This window comes from Caretta caretta, chromosome 5, assembly GCF_965140235.1.
Source record: "Caretta caretta isolate rCarCar2 chromosome 5, rCarCar1.hap1, whole genome shotgun sequence".
Taxonomy (NCBI): domain Eukaryota; kingdom Metazoa; phylum Chordata; order Testudines; family Cheloniidae; genus Caretta; species Caretta caretta.
Genome location: NC_134210.1, coordinates 100,134,896 through 100,154,237, shown reverse-complemented (window position 1 = coordinate 100,154,237; position 19,342 = coordinate 100,134,896). Strand labels below are relative to the sequence as shown.

Genomic DNA, 19,342 nt, shown 5'->3' with positions numbered 1-19,342 from the left:
AGGGGAGGCTTTATTAACCAGTGTCCAAAAATTGTTCAAATTCCTGTTGGTCTTTGATTAAGACCAGAAGGGATTATGATGATAATCTAGTCTGATCTCCTGATTAGTTACTTCCTGCACCTGGATACTACTTCAGTAGATTTTGAACTGTATTTCATTGGGATGGGAAAAGTGACTCAGAAGAATCACATTCAGGCTTTGGTGGCCTCAAGATGGAGGAAAGCATAGAGTCAGTATAGAGGCTTCATTCACCTTTTTGGCTCCTGTTCTATCCATTTCAGAAGTTGCACTGTTAGCACAGTTTTTAGAACTGTGCTAACATTCCTTTGTGCTACACTCCTTTGGCTTTGAGGGGACAGCATTTTCCCTACATCTTTAGCAGTTAAAGCAAGCCACTCCTAAGCTGATTACTGGCAGTTTCAGCAGCCTCTCTTTGCTACTCTCCAGAAAGTATGCATGAAAGGCAATCAACCTGGAGTTGTGGTTCAGCTCCTGGGATATGTCATCCACCATGTCATTTTCTGATGCCTCGTGGGCCATGGCTTTGCAGAGTTTACAGGCCACCAGAGCCTTAGCCATAGCCTCCTCCCCATGCTGCCAGAAGAAGAGGGCCATCTTCTGACGCTTCATCAGCACAGCCCACACCATCAGCTCATGGAAGGGGAAAGGGAAATGGTTAATCTCAGGATCATCCAAATCAATATCCACTTCTTCTTCTCGTTTCTTTGTGGTCTTCCTTCCTCTTCGCAAAGGGACGTCATCCTGCCAAACAAGGAGAAAGTGTGGTTCTAGGGAATAATGTGAATCAGTTTACACTGAATACAGGAGACACGACACGAGAAAGCTGACTCCCTCACCAAAGCCACACACATGTTCATGTAACTTACTTTCTTTTAATTGCTAATTAGACTGACCAATTATTCACTGTGACCAGCCCACGTTCTGAGTTTCTAGGAGGAGAATTTCTGCTGCTTCCCACTCCTCCTCCTTACGCAAACTTACATAACTAATTTCACATTCACTGAAAAAAATAATTCACAGAATAAATGTGATGCATATGAAACAATGATTCAACACTCCCAGCTCCTGCCTGGTGGGAAATGGGAGTCTGGGAATGTCAATCTAACCTGGCCCCCTCCCTGTGGCACTGCAAAGCACTATCAGAACATGCCCAGGTCACTCCTGGGAAAGCCACCCTTACATTAAAGCGTTTGGTTTGTTCATTTACCTCTGAGTTTTTTAAATCTCATTGGGGTGGATACATTCACCTCTTTCCATTCTAACTACATTAGAGAGGACAACAAGAGAGAGGCTGGAGGATGCTTCATCAAAAGATGGTAGCATGGTATTGTTTTGTCCTTTCCCCACTTCTGTCTCATTCTTAGTGATCTTCCATCCTGATCTTACCAGTGGGTTAACCTATCTCTCCTCACATACTATCCCACTCCCTCAATTCTGTGTCCTTTCTTCTCCCCTTTTCCCCTCCAATTCCATGTTATTCCTTCTTGCTTGTCTCTCCTGTTTATTTCCTTCCTTCCTCTCATCTTGTCCTATAACTTTCCTTTGTTCTTCTGTTCCCAGACTGCATGCACTGAACTTTGATCCTTGTATGAGCAGCAAAGTGAAACTTATACAAAATCTCAGCTCTCTGAAGTGCCAGTGCACAGCATTAGAGGGTTATTGAAGACTGGATAAAACACTGACATTTTGCTACACTAATGCCCTCCATTTTATCTCAGCTCAGGTTCCGAAGTAAAGATATTTTACTTCTGAAAAATCTTTATTTTAATATTGTTTACAATTAAATATAGTTAAAAAGTGATCATAAAAGTGACAATTATAAACCAATGATATTTACAAAATAATTAAGGCTGGGATTTGTGAAAGTGCTCCCATGGATGTCATTGGGAGTACGGACAGGACAAAGTGGAGGGTTTTTGAGAATCACAGACTAAATAGCATGTAAAATAATTTTTTAAAACTATACTCAGTGCTCCATATTTTCCATGATTAGGTTGCCACAGAAATTGCTACAGAAATCAACTACTTGACACAGAATTATGCCCCAGAATTGAAGTTTTAATTAAAAAAAAAAAGAGAGGCTTCTATCCCATATAGTTGCAAAGAAAACCTTCAATATATGAGAAAAACATGAAACAGTGCAGTGATGGTTTTCTGAGTCTGCAGACAGCCTGAAACAACTGCTCTGAGAAGTGCAAACCACTCACATTCAACTAAGTATTGTGCACACTCTGAAACTTTAAAACAACAATCTAATTGTTAACAAATTCCCTGATGGGCATGGGCCGGATTCTGATACCCTCACTCACATTAAGTAGTACCTTCTCCCCCATTTACTTCCACTGAAGTAAACAGGACTATTTGTGGAGCAAGGCACTACTCAGTATGAGTAACAGTATGTGCATCTGACCCTATTTTAGCAGAAACATTCATGTAATGTGATAATCTATCCATTGCCGTCGGATGTGGTAGCAGGTATTTGGCTGAGGACAGCGAGGCATATAGTTGCTATTTATAGATTCTGGAGTGGCAAAGTAGGATTTTGTGCTTCCCTGCACCCCAAACAATTGCCCCTAACCTTTTCTACAAAGGGAAAAGAAAAAGTCAAAAGCCTCAGCCACGTCAATGGGAATTGGGCATCATATACTATATTTGTTTGCCCTCTCTGACAGCTTTTTATTTTTATAGTTGCTGGATTGGGATACTGGTTTCAAATAGACTGTACTATTTCAAACTATATGTACTGATTTCACCAACAGAGACCTGGAGTATACCAGGATTTACTCCCCCCCGACACTTTTTTTTTTTTCAGTTTGTCTATGGGGAAGCATACTGAGAAACTGATTTTCTATTTGCATTTATATAAACAATTTACCTTGGTAGAACGTACAGCCTTGTGTGTGATTAACTTCTCATTCTAAATCTGTGGAACTTTTAAAATATATTAATTACAAGTCTCACATAGTATAATGCTGATGAACTTGTTTGGTGAGAAAGGGAAGAGAATTTAACATTAAGATTTATCACATGTCACCTACCTCCATTCCCAGAAGTTTCAGGGCTTTTGGCTGTACAAAAAAAGAGTTTAAAAAAAAAACATTATATAACCTACCCATACCAATAACATTTTAAACAAAATTATATAATCCTAGTTATCCCCTCTCCCCCAAGATTCCTGGCATAAGTTTGGCCCCTACCATAAGTTACAGCAGCTCTAATTTGTGCTGGATGGCAACAGACACTAAGAGGCCATTCCATCCGTTGACGATCTTTGGAGTTCATTAGCATTCTGGACATGTACCCTTCACCTGACAACCCTCCTACAAGAAGTTGCAAAAGAGAGGGCATACTGCTGGCTCTGCATATCTCTCAGGGATTCTCCCATCTCCTCATAGAGCAGATATATGGCCCTTTTTTGCACTGCTTCAGCAATTCAAAGGGACCAAGGATCTAGCCCAAGGTTTAAAAGACCTTAATTAATACAGTTCTTCCACTGAGTGGCTGAGAGAAGGGAGCATTTCTCTGCAGACAAAAGAGTGCATTTTGCTACTTTAAAAATAAATAAATAAAATAAAATGACAGAACAGCCATACCCAGGGTGGAATTGGCCAAAAAAAAAAAAATACAAAAAATACATACAAGAATAAACAACATTTTGTTTATAAAGACTGAAGAATTACTCCAGATTCACAGCAGTATAACATCAAAAAATACAAAATTGTGCCTTGAACCTGCACTCCTTGCCTCAAGGGGTACAGGATTAAGCCCATGAAAGCCCATTTCGAGTTATGATTTTTCCTGCTCTAAAATCTCCATGCCACTTACAAAGGGTTCAGCACATACCAGGGAAATTTCTCTCTCTCTCTCTCAATTCAATTTTTTTTTCAGTCTAACTCCAGCATACTACCTATTACAGGGGCTGATCCAAAGCCCATGAAAGTCAATGGAAAGACACTCATTGCCTTCATAAGGCTTTGTATCAGAACCATTCCCAGATTCATATTCATAGATTTTAGGGTCAGAAGGGACCATGATGATCATCTAGTCTGCCCTACTGCAAAACACCGGCCAAAGAACCTCACCTAATAATTTCTGCATCCAGCCCATAAAATAGCTTGTGTCAAGAGCTGACTTTCACTAGGTCGCAGTGAGGAAGCTGCTCTGCTATGCACAAAACCCTGATCATAATGAACTGCTGATCAGTAGAGAGAGTTGTTGCTTTTTAAAAAACTAGAACCCAGTAACAATCTTTATCCTAGACTCAGGCCAACACCAGCTGGATCTTAGCAGCAAATGACATGCCATGTATTGATTCTTCTGATAGCTTCTACGATGTGAAGAAAACTACCAAAATTCAGCACCTCACTGAATTGACTCCCAGCACCTTTTTGTTGTTACCACATCAGACAGGCCCGTTGACAGGGGGAACCAAAAGGGGCAATTGCCCAGGGGCCCGGGCAATTTAAAGGGGCCCAGGGCCCCTGGCTGCTGCCAGCAGTGCAGTTGGACTAAGGCAGGCTTCCTGCCTGGCCTTGCTCTGTGCCACTCCCAGAAGCAGCTGGCACGTCCCTGCGACCCCTCGGAAGAGGGTCTCCACGCGCTGCCCCCGTCCCGAGTGCTGACTCCGCATGTCCCATTGGCCAGCAACTGCGGCCAATGGGAGCTGCGGGGAAGGTACCTGCGGGCTGTGGCATGCAGAGACCCCCTGGGTCCTCCACCTAGAAGCCACAGCCAGAGGGGTGTGCTGGTTGGTTTTGGGAGCCGCCAGAGGTAAGCACTGACCCCCTGACCCCCTCCCGCACCCCACAACCCCTCCTGCACCCAAACTCCCTCCTAGAATCTGACCCCTCACCCCCTCCTGCACCCAAACTCCCTCCCAGAGCCCGCACCCTGCACCCCCTCCCACACTGCAACCACCTGCCCCAGTCTGGTGAAAGTGAGTGAGGGTGGGGGAGGGAGGAGAATGGAGTGAGCGGGGGCGGGGCCTCAGAGAAGGGGCAGGACAGGGGCGTGGTCTCAGGTAAGGAGTGGAGCGGGGCATGGGTCTTTGGGGTTGTGTGATTAGACAGTTGGCAACCCTACTTGGCGGGCACGTGGAAGCCCTGGCCATGCCGGAAGAGCCCTCCCAGCAGCTTGCTGGGCACCACCAGTGCAGCTGGCAGCTCCCTGGGCATCAGCCAGCACAGGCGCAGCACCGCAAAAATGTCAAGCGGACCATGTCCATGGGGGCCCATTGACTGTTCTACCCTGGGGCCCGGAATCGCTCTTGGTGAGCCTGACGTCAGAATCGCAGTACTCCTGGTAAAAAAATACCAACTCCTTACCCTCTTGGGTCCAAACAAGTTGTGGTAGAGGGTTCTGAACCGTTTTCGGGTGTAGTTGCAGCGATAAGCTCCTCCCATCAGATACTCAATCACCAGGCCAATATCAATCAGACTTATCCTGTAATCCGGAGGTAGGTTACCCTATCCAATTAAAGAAAAAGGAAAAGAAACAAAGAGACAAAGCTGATTAGTACAGATACCATTCAATGTTTCCTCTAACTATATTAGAGTAAAACAAACACAATTAGTTAAGAAACATAGGAATGTATTATGCTGGTTAATTAATTCACCTTAAAATAGATCCAACCGAAACCTGGATATTCTCGCTTGGAAAGAAGACATAAGTAAATAAGAATGTGCAGTAATCCTTGGTAGTAACAGAAGATAATAATGTCAGAAAACAGTACTCAATTTCTTCTGCTGGGGGAAACAAGAAACACCACTGCAGAACAAAAAGTGTGAGGCCCAATCATTTTCCTAAAGTCAAGCACACTTGCTGAACTCTAGTCCCTCTGTGAGGCATGTTTTCCACACAATCTGCTCACAACATCTTTGGCTGAATATGTTTGCACTGGCACCATTTGGGCTGCCTTCTCTGTCAGTCCATTTTGAAGGCAGCTCTATATCATTTGCAAACAGAGGTTTTGCAGCTCCTCAGTTGTGATCTCTATTTCCTAGAAGCATGTTTCTTCCCTACATTGCATTATTTAATAGTTAGTACTCATCAAATAAAAGGAAGGGGAAAAAAGTTTCATTAGAAAGGTGTGTCCACTTAAATGTCGACTTAAATCTCTTTTGCTTGAAATGAGTCTTTTAAAAAACTTTTTGGAGCCAAGGAGGTATGTCATCATCTGCTTTGTAGAAAACATTAAACTGGCTCATAAAGTGCCTATTTTCTTTGCTTTACATACATAGGCCAGGAATGTGGTGAGCATCAAGTAATTCTGATCCTTATCTAGTTCTGTTTTATCTTGAGTTTTAGGAGCAAATATATAAGCCCAATGATTTTAACACACTGCCCTCTTGTGGACTTGATGCATTTTATTTTAAGATAGTTTAAAGTGTAAGTTTTCAGCACAGGGTTATTGCTACACAACTCTCATTAATGCCAATGCGGGCGACTCAGCTCCTTTGTCATACACTGCTTTGAAAAATGACCCCTTGATGTCCTAGATAACCTCTGGGACTCTGGGTGCTGTTGAGCTGAAAAACCAGTTCTGACCCATTGCTCCACTGTTTCTTACCCTTCCTGGTACTGGAATAAATTCATATTAATTTCCCATGCCATCATCAAGCACCTTTAAGTTTAAATGGAAAAGGGCAACAACAAATATACAGAATATTTATGGCTCCAACTTTGTGTGCTCCCTGGTCCATTCCCTTCTACTCCCTATTATCAATGCTGCTAATAATGACCTGAAGGTCATGAGTTCCATGCAGCTTACTGCATGTGAAGCTTTGAAATCAGACCTTAAAACAGTTCTCTCTGCTCTGCATGTAAAGTGAGCTCCACTCAGATACTACTGTGATGAGCATGGTATAAGAGTATACATAGATTAGAACAGAACAGAACAATGGCCTGGAGAACGACAGGTCCTCTGTTCCACACCTTTGTTCACTAGACCCCACCATCAAAATCCCACAGATCAGTGCCCTCACAGTTCTCCCATGGAAGAGTTCCTGGAAAATTCCAGAGATGGAAGGACAGTCCCACAAAGCTGGCATTTGGCCTTTCTCTGTCTCCATAGGGGAACTCTGAAGACAAAGCTTTGGTGCACTCACAGAGTAGAGGGGCAGTCAGGGACTAAGTAAGGGATACCTCCACGCAAAAATATTTGGCTTTTTTATACAGACCTCTGCCTGTGAACAATTCACAAACAGAAAAGGGGCATAATTCATAAAATTTGTCATTATGAATAATTTGCCCAACTCTGATGATAATATTAAGAAAACTCCAGATTAGCTACAGTCTGTCTGTATCTCATTATAGGAAACATGACAATTCTGGGTTAATTGGACATGGAATTAAGCCTAAGAGATCAATTAGCCAATCCATAAAAATAGCACGGTATCCCAGGGGAAAAAATATGCTATAATACAATGAGAGCTTTTATAGTAAAACTAAAACCAGGCAGCAAAATTGCAATTGTTATCTTAATACTACTATTTAATGTACTCAAGTAAAACCAAAAGGAGTACTTGTGGCACCTTAGAGACTAACCAATTTATTTGAGCATAAGCTTTCGTGAGCTACAGCTCACTTCATCAGATGCATACTGTGGAAAGTGTAGAAGATCTTTTTATACACACAAAGCATGAAAAAATACCTTCCCCCACCCCACTCTCCTGCTGGTAATAGCTTATCTAAAGTGATCACTCTCCTTACAATGTGTATGATAATCAAGGTGGGCCATTTCCAGCACAAATCCAGGTTTAACAAGAACGTCTGGGGGGGCGGGGTAGGAAAAAACAAGGGGAAATAGTTTACCTTGCATAATGACTTAGCCACTCCCAGTCTCTATTCAAGCCTAAGTTAATTGTATCCAATTTGCAAATGAATTCCAATTCAACAGTCTCTCGCTGGAGTCTGGTTTTGAAGTTTTTTTTTGTAATATCGCAACTTTCATGTCTCTAATCGTGTGGCCAGAGAGATTGAAGTGTTCTCCGACTGGTTTATGAATGTTATAATTCTTGACAAGAGTTCCCAGAAGTCACCTACTACAGGACGGGACTAACAAAGAAAGTAACAGAACGCCACTAGCCGTCACCTTCAGCCCCCAACTAAAACCCCTCCAACGCATTATTAAGGATCTACAACCTATCCTGAAGGATGACTCAACAATCTCACAAATCTTGGGAGACAGGCCAGTCCTTGCCTACAGACAGCCCCCCAACCTGAAGCAAATACTCACCAGCAACCACATACCACACAACAGAATCACTAACCCGGGAACCTCTCTTTGCAACAAAGCCCGTTGCCAACCGTGCCCACATATCTATTCAGGGGACACCATCACAGGGCTTAATAACATCAGCCACACTATCGAGCCACAACGAGTCAGAGGCTCGTTCACCTGCACATCCACCAATGTGATATATGCCATCATGTGCCAGCAATGCCCCTCTGCCATGTACATTGGTCAAACTGGACAGTCTCTACATAAAAGAATAAATGGACACAAATCAGATGTCAAGAATTATAACATTCATAAACTAGTCGGAGAACATTTCAATCTCTCTGGTTACGCGATTACAGACGTGAAAGTTGCGATATCACAACAAAAAAACTTCAGAACCAGACTCCAGCGAGAGACTGTTGAATTGGAATTCATTTGCAAATTGGATACAATTAACTTAGGCTTGAATAGAGACTGGGAGTGGCTAAGTCATTATGCAAGGTAACCTATTTCTCCTTGTTTTTTCCTTACACCTCCCCCATCCCCCCCAGACGTTCTTGTTAAACCCTGGATTTGTGCTGGAAATGGCCCACCTTGATTATCATACACATTGTAAGGAGAGTGATCACTTTAGATAAGCTATTACCAACAGGAGAGTGGGTTTGTGTGTGTGTGTGGGGGGGGGGGGGAGCAGAAAACCTAGATTTGTGCTGGAAATGGCCCAACTTGATTATCATACACATTGTAAGGAGAGTGATCACTTTAGATAAGCTATTACCAGCAGGAGAGTGGGGGGGGGGAGGTATTTTTTCATGCTTTGTGTGTATAAAAAGATCTTCTACACTTTCCACAGTATGCATCTGATGAAGTGAGCTGTAGCTCACGAAAGCTCATGCTCAAATAAATTGGTTAGTCTCTAAGGTGCCACAAGTACTCCTTTTCTTTTTGCGAATACAGACTAACACGGCTGTTACTCTGAAACCTGTCAAGTAAAACCATCATGTTTGCTATAATGATACACAGCATGGACTGTAGTTAATCTGTACTTTTCTTAGTACCATTACACCTGGGTTATTAATTCAAAATAATTAATTTTATGAATACTCCTTCTTTTTTGCTTTGGGAATTTTCTGCAGACAGGTCTGTAGAGGTTCTGTACATCTGTCTGACTTCTGTGCAGATGTGTTTACTTGATTTAGATTAATAAAGCATACATTATAAAACACTCCGAGGGACAGATTGTGATGATTTTAAGAATCTTTGTGTACAATTTATAAATTCTTGTGAGATTCTGAACTCTATGTATCTTTGCCAAACTACCAACTCTATTTTAAAAATGAGGACTAGTTGCCTTCTCCATGGTCTCTCTGCCTCCATGTTGGACTGAAATTCCAAGGTGTAGTGATACAGGACGGACAATAGAGGGTCATTAACTTAAGATGAGCCTCCATTCAAATATAAACATCGTAGATAATAGGCAGGCTCCCACACAGAAGAACTGTTTTGTCAGGGGAGAGGCTGCCTGTCAACGAGGTCACCTGGTAGGAGTCTGGGGTCACCTAAGGAGGCTGATCCAGGAGTCACCTGACAGAAGGACTGGAAGGTTGCAAAACGGTTCACAGGGGGGAAAAACCCTCAGAAAGACAGTTGCAGGAAGTTTGGGCAGGAGAGGGGAAGTAAATGGATCATCCAAGATCTGAGGAGGCAAGTGTCGGAGAGAAGGCTCCATGTTTCATAATCTAAGCCATGCACTGTGATTATGAAAGAACCTGGATGGCTCCAGACAGCCCTGACCTCAGGCCAAAGAATGCTCTGAGGTGATGAGAAAACTGAGGTAGGGAAATGCATGTAGGGTTTATTATTTTTGTATAGATCTGTGTATTTCTCATGCTGTTAAAGAAAGATCAATAATGTGTTAGAATTTGGTGCAATGTCTGTCTGTGTTCTGTGCTACACCTACCATTTGCTCTGAAAGTTAAATTGTGACCAGAATGTCCAGCATGGCTGGAGGTCTGGGAAACGGTGTGTTTACACCAGAAGGAAGTCTTAAGGGGTCAGCACTGATAACAGAAACTACACAGTGGCTCTGCACTGCTCCTTATGAAAGGCATGATCTATCCATGTGATCATAACCGGTAACATGTTTGTGTTCTGAGCATTCTAATGAAAATGAACATTGTCTCATTAAAAGAAGAAAAATTAAAATTATTGGCTTTTTAAAAATGGTTCTCTCGGTCCAGAATGTTTAAGCCAATGTGAGTTTTACCTGAGTAAGGACTGCAGGCTCTAGCCTTCTCTTTGTGATCACATGTGAGCAGGAACCAATGACAAAGTGCCATATAGGAGACTTATGTAGAGCCGCTTTATGACCGTTCTAAAGGGAAAGGTTCAAATTCATTCCCTTGCAGAAATGGGAGCAACTATTATTGAAGTTAATGAGAATTGCATCTCTTTACCCATCTCCCATTGACTTCAATGGGAGCAGTTTTGGACACCTCAATAAATGAATGTTCTTCCATAGAAACATGTTAAGTGGTAAATATTAGTTATCTCGATGCAATTTAAATAAACACAATATATAATATCCAATAGCATATATTTATATAATATATAAATATTTATATTACAATGTTGAACTAAATACTTTATCATATAATACAGATTTTCAAAGCAACCTACAGGATTTAGACATCTTCCAATACATTTACCTGTACTTTAATGGAAGATGTGCCTAAATCCCCTTAGACAGTTTTGAAAATTTCAGTCAATTTAATTATCAATGGACACTTTGCTGAAGAAACCTTGTAAAACAATAGCAAAAGCACACATTCTATAATACATACACAGGGCTCAATCCTGTAAAGCATGGGAATAATTTTATGTAGTGAATAGTCTCATTGAAGTCAATGGGAAAGAAAAGTTACCCATGTGCCAGAGTGTTTGTAGGATCAGGCCCACATAGCAAATATGTCCATTCTGTAGTAGATATGAAACAGCTCCCTGTTTTTAACTGTAATGGGCAATATTAGGTTTCATTAAGCTATTGTAAATATTCTAGGATGTATTATAACTATTTACATTGTCAACTACACATTATGCTTAAGTCAGTGCTCGTGACTATTGTAGCAGAAGCTGCAGCAAATAAACTGATTAATAATAAGGCTCAGTTCATACCCCAAGTCTGGCTATAGTGGCAGCAGAATGATGCAAGCTGCCCAAAACCCTTGATCCTCAGACAGCATGGAACCTACCTACACAGCACAGGTATGAGAGAGGACAGTTTGAGCCAATGGTACTAATAGTCTGCAATGATCCTGAAGTAAGTTTTATGACACGAATGCACTATTCTTCCCCTCTCAAATTCTAACGTATCAGTGGCATTCCTTTCACTATTTCAGAACTGTTTTTATTTGTAACAAATAATGACCATTTCTCATTTTCTATACTAAGAGTTCAATAGTATTTCACAAATACTGACTGGTGAAAAAACTATGCTTCACAGTTCCCTGTAATACAGGAATCCAGAAACTGTCTCTAGAACTAAGAGCAGTGAAATTTGAATGTATATATAACTAATGAGCAGGATGAACATCTATTAATTAAGAATAAACAAATGAAAAATACGGACCTGCTGATCTGCAGGACTTTGCACGAATAGGGTCCAAAGGTAGGGCAGAATCTTATTTATTTTTTTTAAAAAGTGACCAGTAGAGGGCAATCTCTGCCCACAAAAATAATGTCAAGACACATTCAACTCCATTTTTTCCGGCTGTTTATTTTAAGAGTATCATCTGAACAGTGTGATGAAAGTAACCACTGTGGGACAAATTCTGTTCGCCTTTACAGAGGTCTCTTTGACATCAGTGAGGCTGTGTATGTGAATAAGGCAAACAGAATTAGTTTTACTCGTAGTGGCTGAACTAAGGGGATCAAAAGTGGGAGTGGGACACAGTTCTCCATAACCCACAGTAATTAGAAAGGAGAGAGTATTCTCTTTGTTAATTGATACATTTAGAATTCAAACCCTGAGTGTGGCTGTAATTCGTTTAGCTTTTTTTCTTAGGGCTACACTGTAAACAGCTATATTGAGGTAACAATCTCCACAACAATATTTGGAAACTCTCAGGAGAATGTGAATCAGAATGCACAAAACAAATACAAGCTTCCATAAATAAGACTGTGGCAATGTAACCTCCCAGTGCATAATAGTTTGTTCTAAAGGGAATCCCAATAGTACTATGAGAACTCCTGTAAACCATGAATATCTCTTAAATCAAAGGAAAAACCTTAGAGATTTAGGGCGATACATTTTAATATACTATGGCAATTTCAGCATTGTTTTCATGTTTCCTTTTTCAAGCAGTTATTTTTATTCTGTAATTTGCCAAGATACAGAAGATGTAAACAATTCACATTTTACAGTAGAACATTTACAAATTATTCTATCTATGAAATAAAATGCATATATTTTGTGCTAGTCCTGGAAGTACCAGGATGAGGTGACTGATTTTAAATCTCTTTGGCGTTTATATTTTTAGAGACTGCCATTACGATGGAAAGTTTAACTATCTGGCTTCAAAATTTATCTCAACTAAAAGACTAGCTTCAACACACCAATCTGCCTCTGTCATGCATAGTGAACCATTTCGCTATCAAATAATGCTATGTTCCACTGAGAGGCTTTTTTCAAGAATGTGTTTGCACCGAAATTCGTGTCAAATCTCCTGACTGATCGATTGACTAGTAAGGGATTTGATTGCTCAGGTGCAGGACTGTGGTACAATGTCAGATATCAGTCAGCATGGCATAGGTATTTTTCATCATTGACAAAATGAAAAGAATAGTCCATAATGGGGCATATTTCTGATGAGCACTAGCAGATGGTTGCTCATGGACTGTTTGTATTCTAAGCCATTAGCTGTATTCCAGTTAGAGCATACATTTTCTCAACGTAAAGACAGGTGTTAAAGAAAGAAAGAAAGAAAGAAAGAAAGATTCTACACGAGGAAAAACAAAACAACATAAACCTCAATAGGATACATTTTAGGAAAAATTCCAATACCTTGCACATTTTTTAATCACCAGGGATACATATTGTTAAAATATATTAAAAATCTTTTAGTTTCTTACTGCTTTATGAAAAAGTCTTCCGTTTATATAAAGTGCTTATGAAACACTTAATTTTTCACTATAAGATTCTTTTAAAAACACCTCTCGGACTAGAGGCCCTGGGAAACCATGGTAAACAATGTTCTAATTACCCTTATTATAACACAACCTTTTGACACTTGAAATGCTTTCCTTCTGAAGAAGGATGTTAGAAAGAGGAGACCCGGGAATTTGAAATGGAATCTGTTTAATCTAAAAGACAGATGATAATCATGCCAAACATTTAAAGACACAAAAATGATCACATATTTACTAACAAAAATGTACCACTAGCTTGTGCCCCACAGAGAAAGTACAGAGAAGCAGGCAGCCTAGTTGCACTCAGGCTTTATCTGAGTACTGTGCTCCACCCAAGGGATTTATGCATGCGAACAATTCCAATTATGTTGCAGGCATTTCATATTTTCTCATTGACACTTGTATATTAGTTAATGCTGTCTATTCTACAGATGATACTGTAGACCCCTTCTCAACAAAACTAAAATGACCCAAACCTCTTCAAATATTTCTAATCAATTTTCAAGCTTTTGCTTTCTTTTGTTTCTGTGTTGGGAAACCCCAGTAATAGACTCTTGCCAACTTGTTTATTATGTACTGTCCATGCCTGTCTGTTATTTCAATCCTAATTCTGCCTTCCCACTCAGTGCCAGACATTGTTACACCTGTATGAAGCAGAAGAGATGACCTGTGAGATTTTTTCCCAGGCTGCTGCTATTGCTATCACAGCTCCATTGGGTGACTGAAAAGAGGTTCCCTCCAGAAACGAAGCATCGTACCTCCATGACAAGCAATAGCCCCTAAGGTCCACTTTTATTCAGCTCCTTCAGAAAGCAATGCAGGACACTGCAACTAGCCCTTCTTCTGCCTCATATACAAATGACCCTTTTACCATTACATTTATAGCCAAAGACCAAGGGGTGGGAGGAAAGAGGTGGAGAAGGGGCATCATGAATAATTTAAATAAAGGGGGGGGGAAGGGTTGGAAGGTCTCTGATTGCTTTCCATTACACCACTGTAATTCCTATGTAACACCACTGAAATGAATGGGGCTAAAATGGGGTAAGTAAGATCAGATTCTGGGGTGGGATGGGGTTTCACTGCTTTGATCCTTTAATACAATTGCATACAGACCCATTAGCTGCTTTTATCTGGGTGTGGTAGAACCAATGGGGCTGTGGCCTGCCCACCCAAAATATTTTTAATATAATTATTAAATAACATTATTTAATATAGTAGCATTGCATCAAACATCAGCCGTTACACTGTGATGTTTAGAAGTCCCTAAATGTCTGTTGTACCAGAACCCTATTAACCCCGTTTATATTTCACTGATGAAAGGAACACCACAAATTTGATTTGTGCTCTGACAAAAATTCTCCCTCCTTCTTCCCTCTATTATTTAACTAGTTAATCTGTACACAGAAAGTCCCCTTGAAAGCATATACCTTCTGGAGGCACAAGAAATGTAGACACCAGTGTACACTGAGAATGTCTGCAGTTCACACACCCTTTGAAAGAAAATTAAAGGTGATGGGGTCAGCACAGGGTCACAATGCCCTGCTTGAATCATCTGCATAGAAGATACTGGTTTTTCATTTATTTCTGGTGCATAACAATTTCCCCCCCAAAGATACTGCTAAAGAAAGTGGATTGGTTTCACCCCATTGGGACCTTTATATTTCAAGATGCCTGAAACTCACTTGAAATTCTGATAATGGGGGAGAGACAAGCTGTCTTCTTGCTTTATTGCACTATTCCTTTTTCTATGCTGTTTGTGATGGAGGACTTTACAGCTTTTATAGTATATCATAGAAGATGAAACTGGAAATGTTGCAGTGGACTAGGATTGAGCAGAAAAAATATATATAGATCTATTACAGTCTCAGGGATTGACTGACAACATGGACATTAGCTTCCAAAATAGTCATGGGTCTGGAAAAATATAGATAACAGCATAAATCCACATGGCATGAAAAAGCCTATAATTCCACTAGCAAAAGCGCTGTATCCAAAGCATCTAAAACCACTGAGACAGCAAGCCCAGTAACTTGTTAATTGTGCATTGTGTGCAAGAGTTTCAGATTCAATACAAACAAACAATGCAGTCTGAAATGGCATGGTGGACAGATGGGGAGAGGGGAAGGAACAAGAGAATGCTCTGAAAGCTCATGCAAAACAGAGACTGTTTCTAATTACGAGAAGCAATCATGACATTACCTCCAACCTACCGTCTATTGGACTCTTACCTTTTTGACATCCCTCACTAGATGATACAAAGTGTTGGATGGTCCATGTCTCTGTAAATGACAGATAAAGAAGCAAATATTTTTTCCTTATACGGAAGCCACGTAGGAGATCAAATGTAAAATCTGGAATGTGCTCCATTCATGTAGTTTTCCTGGTTAACCAGCCAACCAAACATACATATGCACTCCTCGAATAATCAGTAGCACTTCAGTCACACAAATTTATCCATTCTTTTCAAATAAACTACAACAGCATAGCTTTGTCCAACATCCTTCAGAAAATTCTCAGGCTCTCTCTTCTCAATTAATAGACATGTCCCAGGTTAGACAGTCAAAGAACAAGCCAGTCAAAGAGCAGGTCTGTACCTTTGGCTTAAGGGCAGCATAGATACTAGTTTTTCTATTACGTGTATGAGCTGAGTCAAATCTTTTAGGGTTTGATATTTGGAGACACTTTAACTTCTGGCCACAAGTAAATTTTGTAATTTATGCCCCTGAGGCCCATAATGTGACAGCCTGTGATGGGGTACCTAATCCACACAGGCATACAAGGGGTTAATCATGCCCTGCCCCAGAAGGAGCAATGGAGGTGAGTCCTCTGAGCAGCCCAGAGAGGCTGCATGAAGCACAGCCAATCAGGGAGGAGTTGCAGGGAGCAACCAATCCAGGCCCAACTGGCTCAAATAAAAGAGACCAGCAAGACAGAGTAGGGTCAGTGGCTGCTGGGAGCCCATGGAATAAAGCCAGTGTCCCTGAAGGGCTGAGAGAACTCTAAGTACCTTGGACAGAACAGCTGCTAGCGACGGGGGAGTGAGAGGGAGCTCCTGGCTTGCTGCTAGGACTGAGCTGCAGAGTGCCCGGATGTGAGGGCAAAGAAGGTGTGTGGCCATGGGGAAGTGGCCCAGGGAAATAGAGTAGCATTGATGGAGGTTACAGGGGAGAAGCAGGAGGCTGTTATTTACAGAGTCCCTGGGTTTGGGTCTGGAGTAGTGGGTGGGACCGTGTCCCCCCCAACTTGCTACTGTAGAAGAGGCTGGACAGTTGGACGGAGATATGCCCCCCCGGAAGAGGGAAACACAGATGATGACCTAGCCATAGGGCTGAGTTGCAAAGAGGATGCTGTGGTTCTAGGAGCTGAGAGAGGAGTTGTAGGTGGGAGCAGAAACAGAGTGCCAGTGTGGAGACCACAGACATGGGTGTCAGCCTCGAGCTAATCCCCAACACGACCAGGAACAGGTGCCAGTCTGGCGGTGATGGCTGAACCCTGTGACATACCCAATGAGGGCATGGATTTAAAATGTACAGGCAGAACAAAGCCTTGTATCCATGTATCATATCACAGCTCCTTTCAGTTGGGCTGAAACAGAAATCATCAGAACCAGGCACTGATGTGAATTGGGAGGTTTCCCCAACAGCACCCAAATATATTTTTTTTTGGCATGCTGTTATGATGAGGGTGACAGAGGTGAGCGTTGGTGTAGGAAGTGCTGTAAGCAACTAGAGCAGTGCAATACTCACACATTTGCTTTAAGGACTTTTGCTTTTTGGAGAATTACAAATTTTATTTCCAAAATTTCTAAGTAAAAACTCTTAATTTTGGGATTGCAAAAATGGTGAAATTTTGCATGATGATATTACCAACTCCAAGCTTTCAAAAACCATGAGCCAGCCCCTACCCCATGAGATTTTTCTTAAAAATCAGAAGATTTACAAAACAATATACGTAGGGTTCTTTTTATAAGCTTTCTGGTGTTGGAATATTTAAGAGTACATATTTCAAAGCTTTTCTCTGCAACCATAAGGGCTGGAAACTTTGTTTTTCTAATAAAAGCTCTCATTCTCAGATAATAAAGCTGCAACTGCTGAACAGATTAAGAAAAACACCAAATATTGCTAACCTTGCTAAAAATTACAAGAGCTGGCAACACTGGAAAACTCAAACATTGGTTTTTTTAAACATTCTATCTTCTCCAGGAATCTGGCATGTGCTGGAGTCATGTGGCACTATCCTTCAGGTCCTACCTTGCCCATGACTCCCCTGCCAATGGCCTGTCTAAGCCCAAGGTCTATCATACTGAACTACAACTCCCAGCAACCACCTAGTGCCGTCTGCAACTTCAGTGACCTTTATTTAACCACACTTCATAATGTGTGTTTAGACAGAGTAAGCAGGAAGCAATAGTGAATTCTCACGATAAGAGTCAAACCCAAGAAAACAATGTTGGCTTGTGATGTAAGGAAATGACAACTCATTTGTGGAGAAGGCGTAGACTGTGCTGTGCACCACTGGGTCATTCTAGGATAGGCAGATGGTGAAACACAAGAACAAACAGATAGAAAATTTGCCTTAGCTTGGCCCTACCGTATTGTACAGTTCCTCTAGTCGGGAGAGGGTGAGAAACCGATGCATGCTTACTCCATTCTCAATGAGCAATTTCACAAAATCCACTCTGTCCAACACCAGGGCATCCAGCATTGCCTGCTCAAGGGATCCCACCTACAAAGGAAAGGATTCATTCAGCTTGTTCCTGGGTTTAAAGGACAGCCTTTAGATGCTACTGTCACTCTAGCATGGGGAGGGTTTGGTGTTTTGACAGAATTCCCTTAGCTTGCTAAGCTTAGAAGGGGATCATCACATTTTCAAAACTATTTTGGTTTCCCTGTTTCAAAGTATCAGTACAAAAATGAAAAGATCAGTATGCTAAGATCAATACAGTCTGATAAATTTGGATCAAGACCTATAAGCTGAAAGGTTCAGTTCTCAGGTAGCCAGTGACCAAGTCACTACCCTCGTCAGCTTTTCATTATTAGTTTCACTCTCTTGACAAACATTTTGTTTCTTTTGATTTTGCACTTTGTACTCATTCAGTCCTACCTCCTACTAAGTGAATATTGTCGCACAAGCAGCCAAAAAGAGTTTGAAACCAGGGAAGCAGAAATATTTAAACAGCATTTCCAACAAGGGCCAAATGCAACAGATAGATCACATCCATTTTACACACAGTCCAGGCTTTCTTCTGTTCTGTGGAGGTACTTTGTACCTACAGCTTTTAGCTTGTGAACTGAATTTACACAATAGATTTTACACAGATTGCCACTGTGATTTTGTGATGGAGAGAGACATCAGTAGCTGTTTGGAATCACCTAATCCAGGTTTCCCTCTTAAATCTCTGCTGCATGTGTTTTGCATGCTCATTTCCAATAGAGAACGCAAGAGAAATATTCTGGTTAACTGAAAAACTGACTAATAAGGCTCCTTTGCAAATCCCAACTTTGTGAGTAGCAAGAACTGGAGAATACATTTAAAATAAAAATTCAACAAATGTATTTAAACATAGGCAATTTTCTTTGATACAATTGCTCTGGGGGTCTCACATTGTGATAGTTTGTGTCTGATGACACCTGATAGGTATCTAACTTAAATTTACTACATCATGTACTACAACATGACAGATTATCATAAGTATTAGCATACAATGTCATGTGGATGTTTAGAAAAGTTTAAAAAAAAAATCTCACTTTCCCCATAACTGTATTTTAATGTTTTTTTTTTTTTTGCATACAAAAGGTATGCAGCAGACATTCACTGGTAGTTTGTAGAACAAATTTTAATATAGCTTAGTTTTTGTTGTTTATCTCATGGAAGGTGTGGCCAGTGGATGCGATGATCTAGATGCATCACTAA

General features: G+C 41.0%; 1 protein-coding gene and 1 long non-coding RNA gene across 15 annotated transcripts in view; one reads left to right on the top strand and one right to left on the bottom strand.

The window, feature by feature from the left end:
* TRPM3 (transient receptor potential cation channel subfamily M member 3) overlaps positions 1–19,342 on the bottom strand; it is a 618,857-nt gene that overhangs the window by 56,744 nt on the left and 542,771 nt on the right. For 5 of the 14 annotated variants that reach the window (XM_075128732.1, XM_075128737.1, XM_048850428.2 and 2 more), the window contains 6 exons: positions 18,020–18,154; positions 15,658–15,708; positions 5,636–5,671; positions 5,346–5,486; positions 3,060–3,089; positions 473–762 (listed from right to left, as the gene is read on the bottom strand). In XM_075128732.1, coding sequence (XP_074984833.1) covers positions 473–762; positions 3,060–3,089; positions 5,346–5,486; positions 5,636–5,671; positions 15,658–15,708; positions 18,020–18,154 — 683 coding nt within the window. The remainder of the gene's footprint in view (positions 1–472; positions 763–3,059; positions 3,090–5,345; positions 5,487–5,635; positions 5,672–15,657; positions 15,709–18,019; positions 18,155–19,342) is intronic. The other 9 variants (XM_075128733.1, XM_075128738.1, XM_048850429.2 and 6 more) reach the window with 3 other exon arrangements.
* Positions 1–19,342, top strand: part of LOC125636774 (uncharacterized) — a 135,660-nt gene that overhangs the window by 100,531 nt on the left and 15,787 nt on the right. The window lies entirely within an intron of this gene.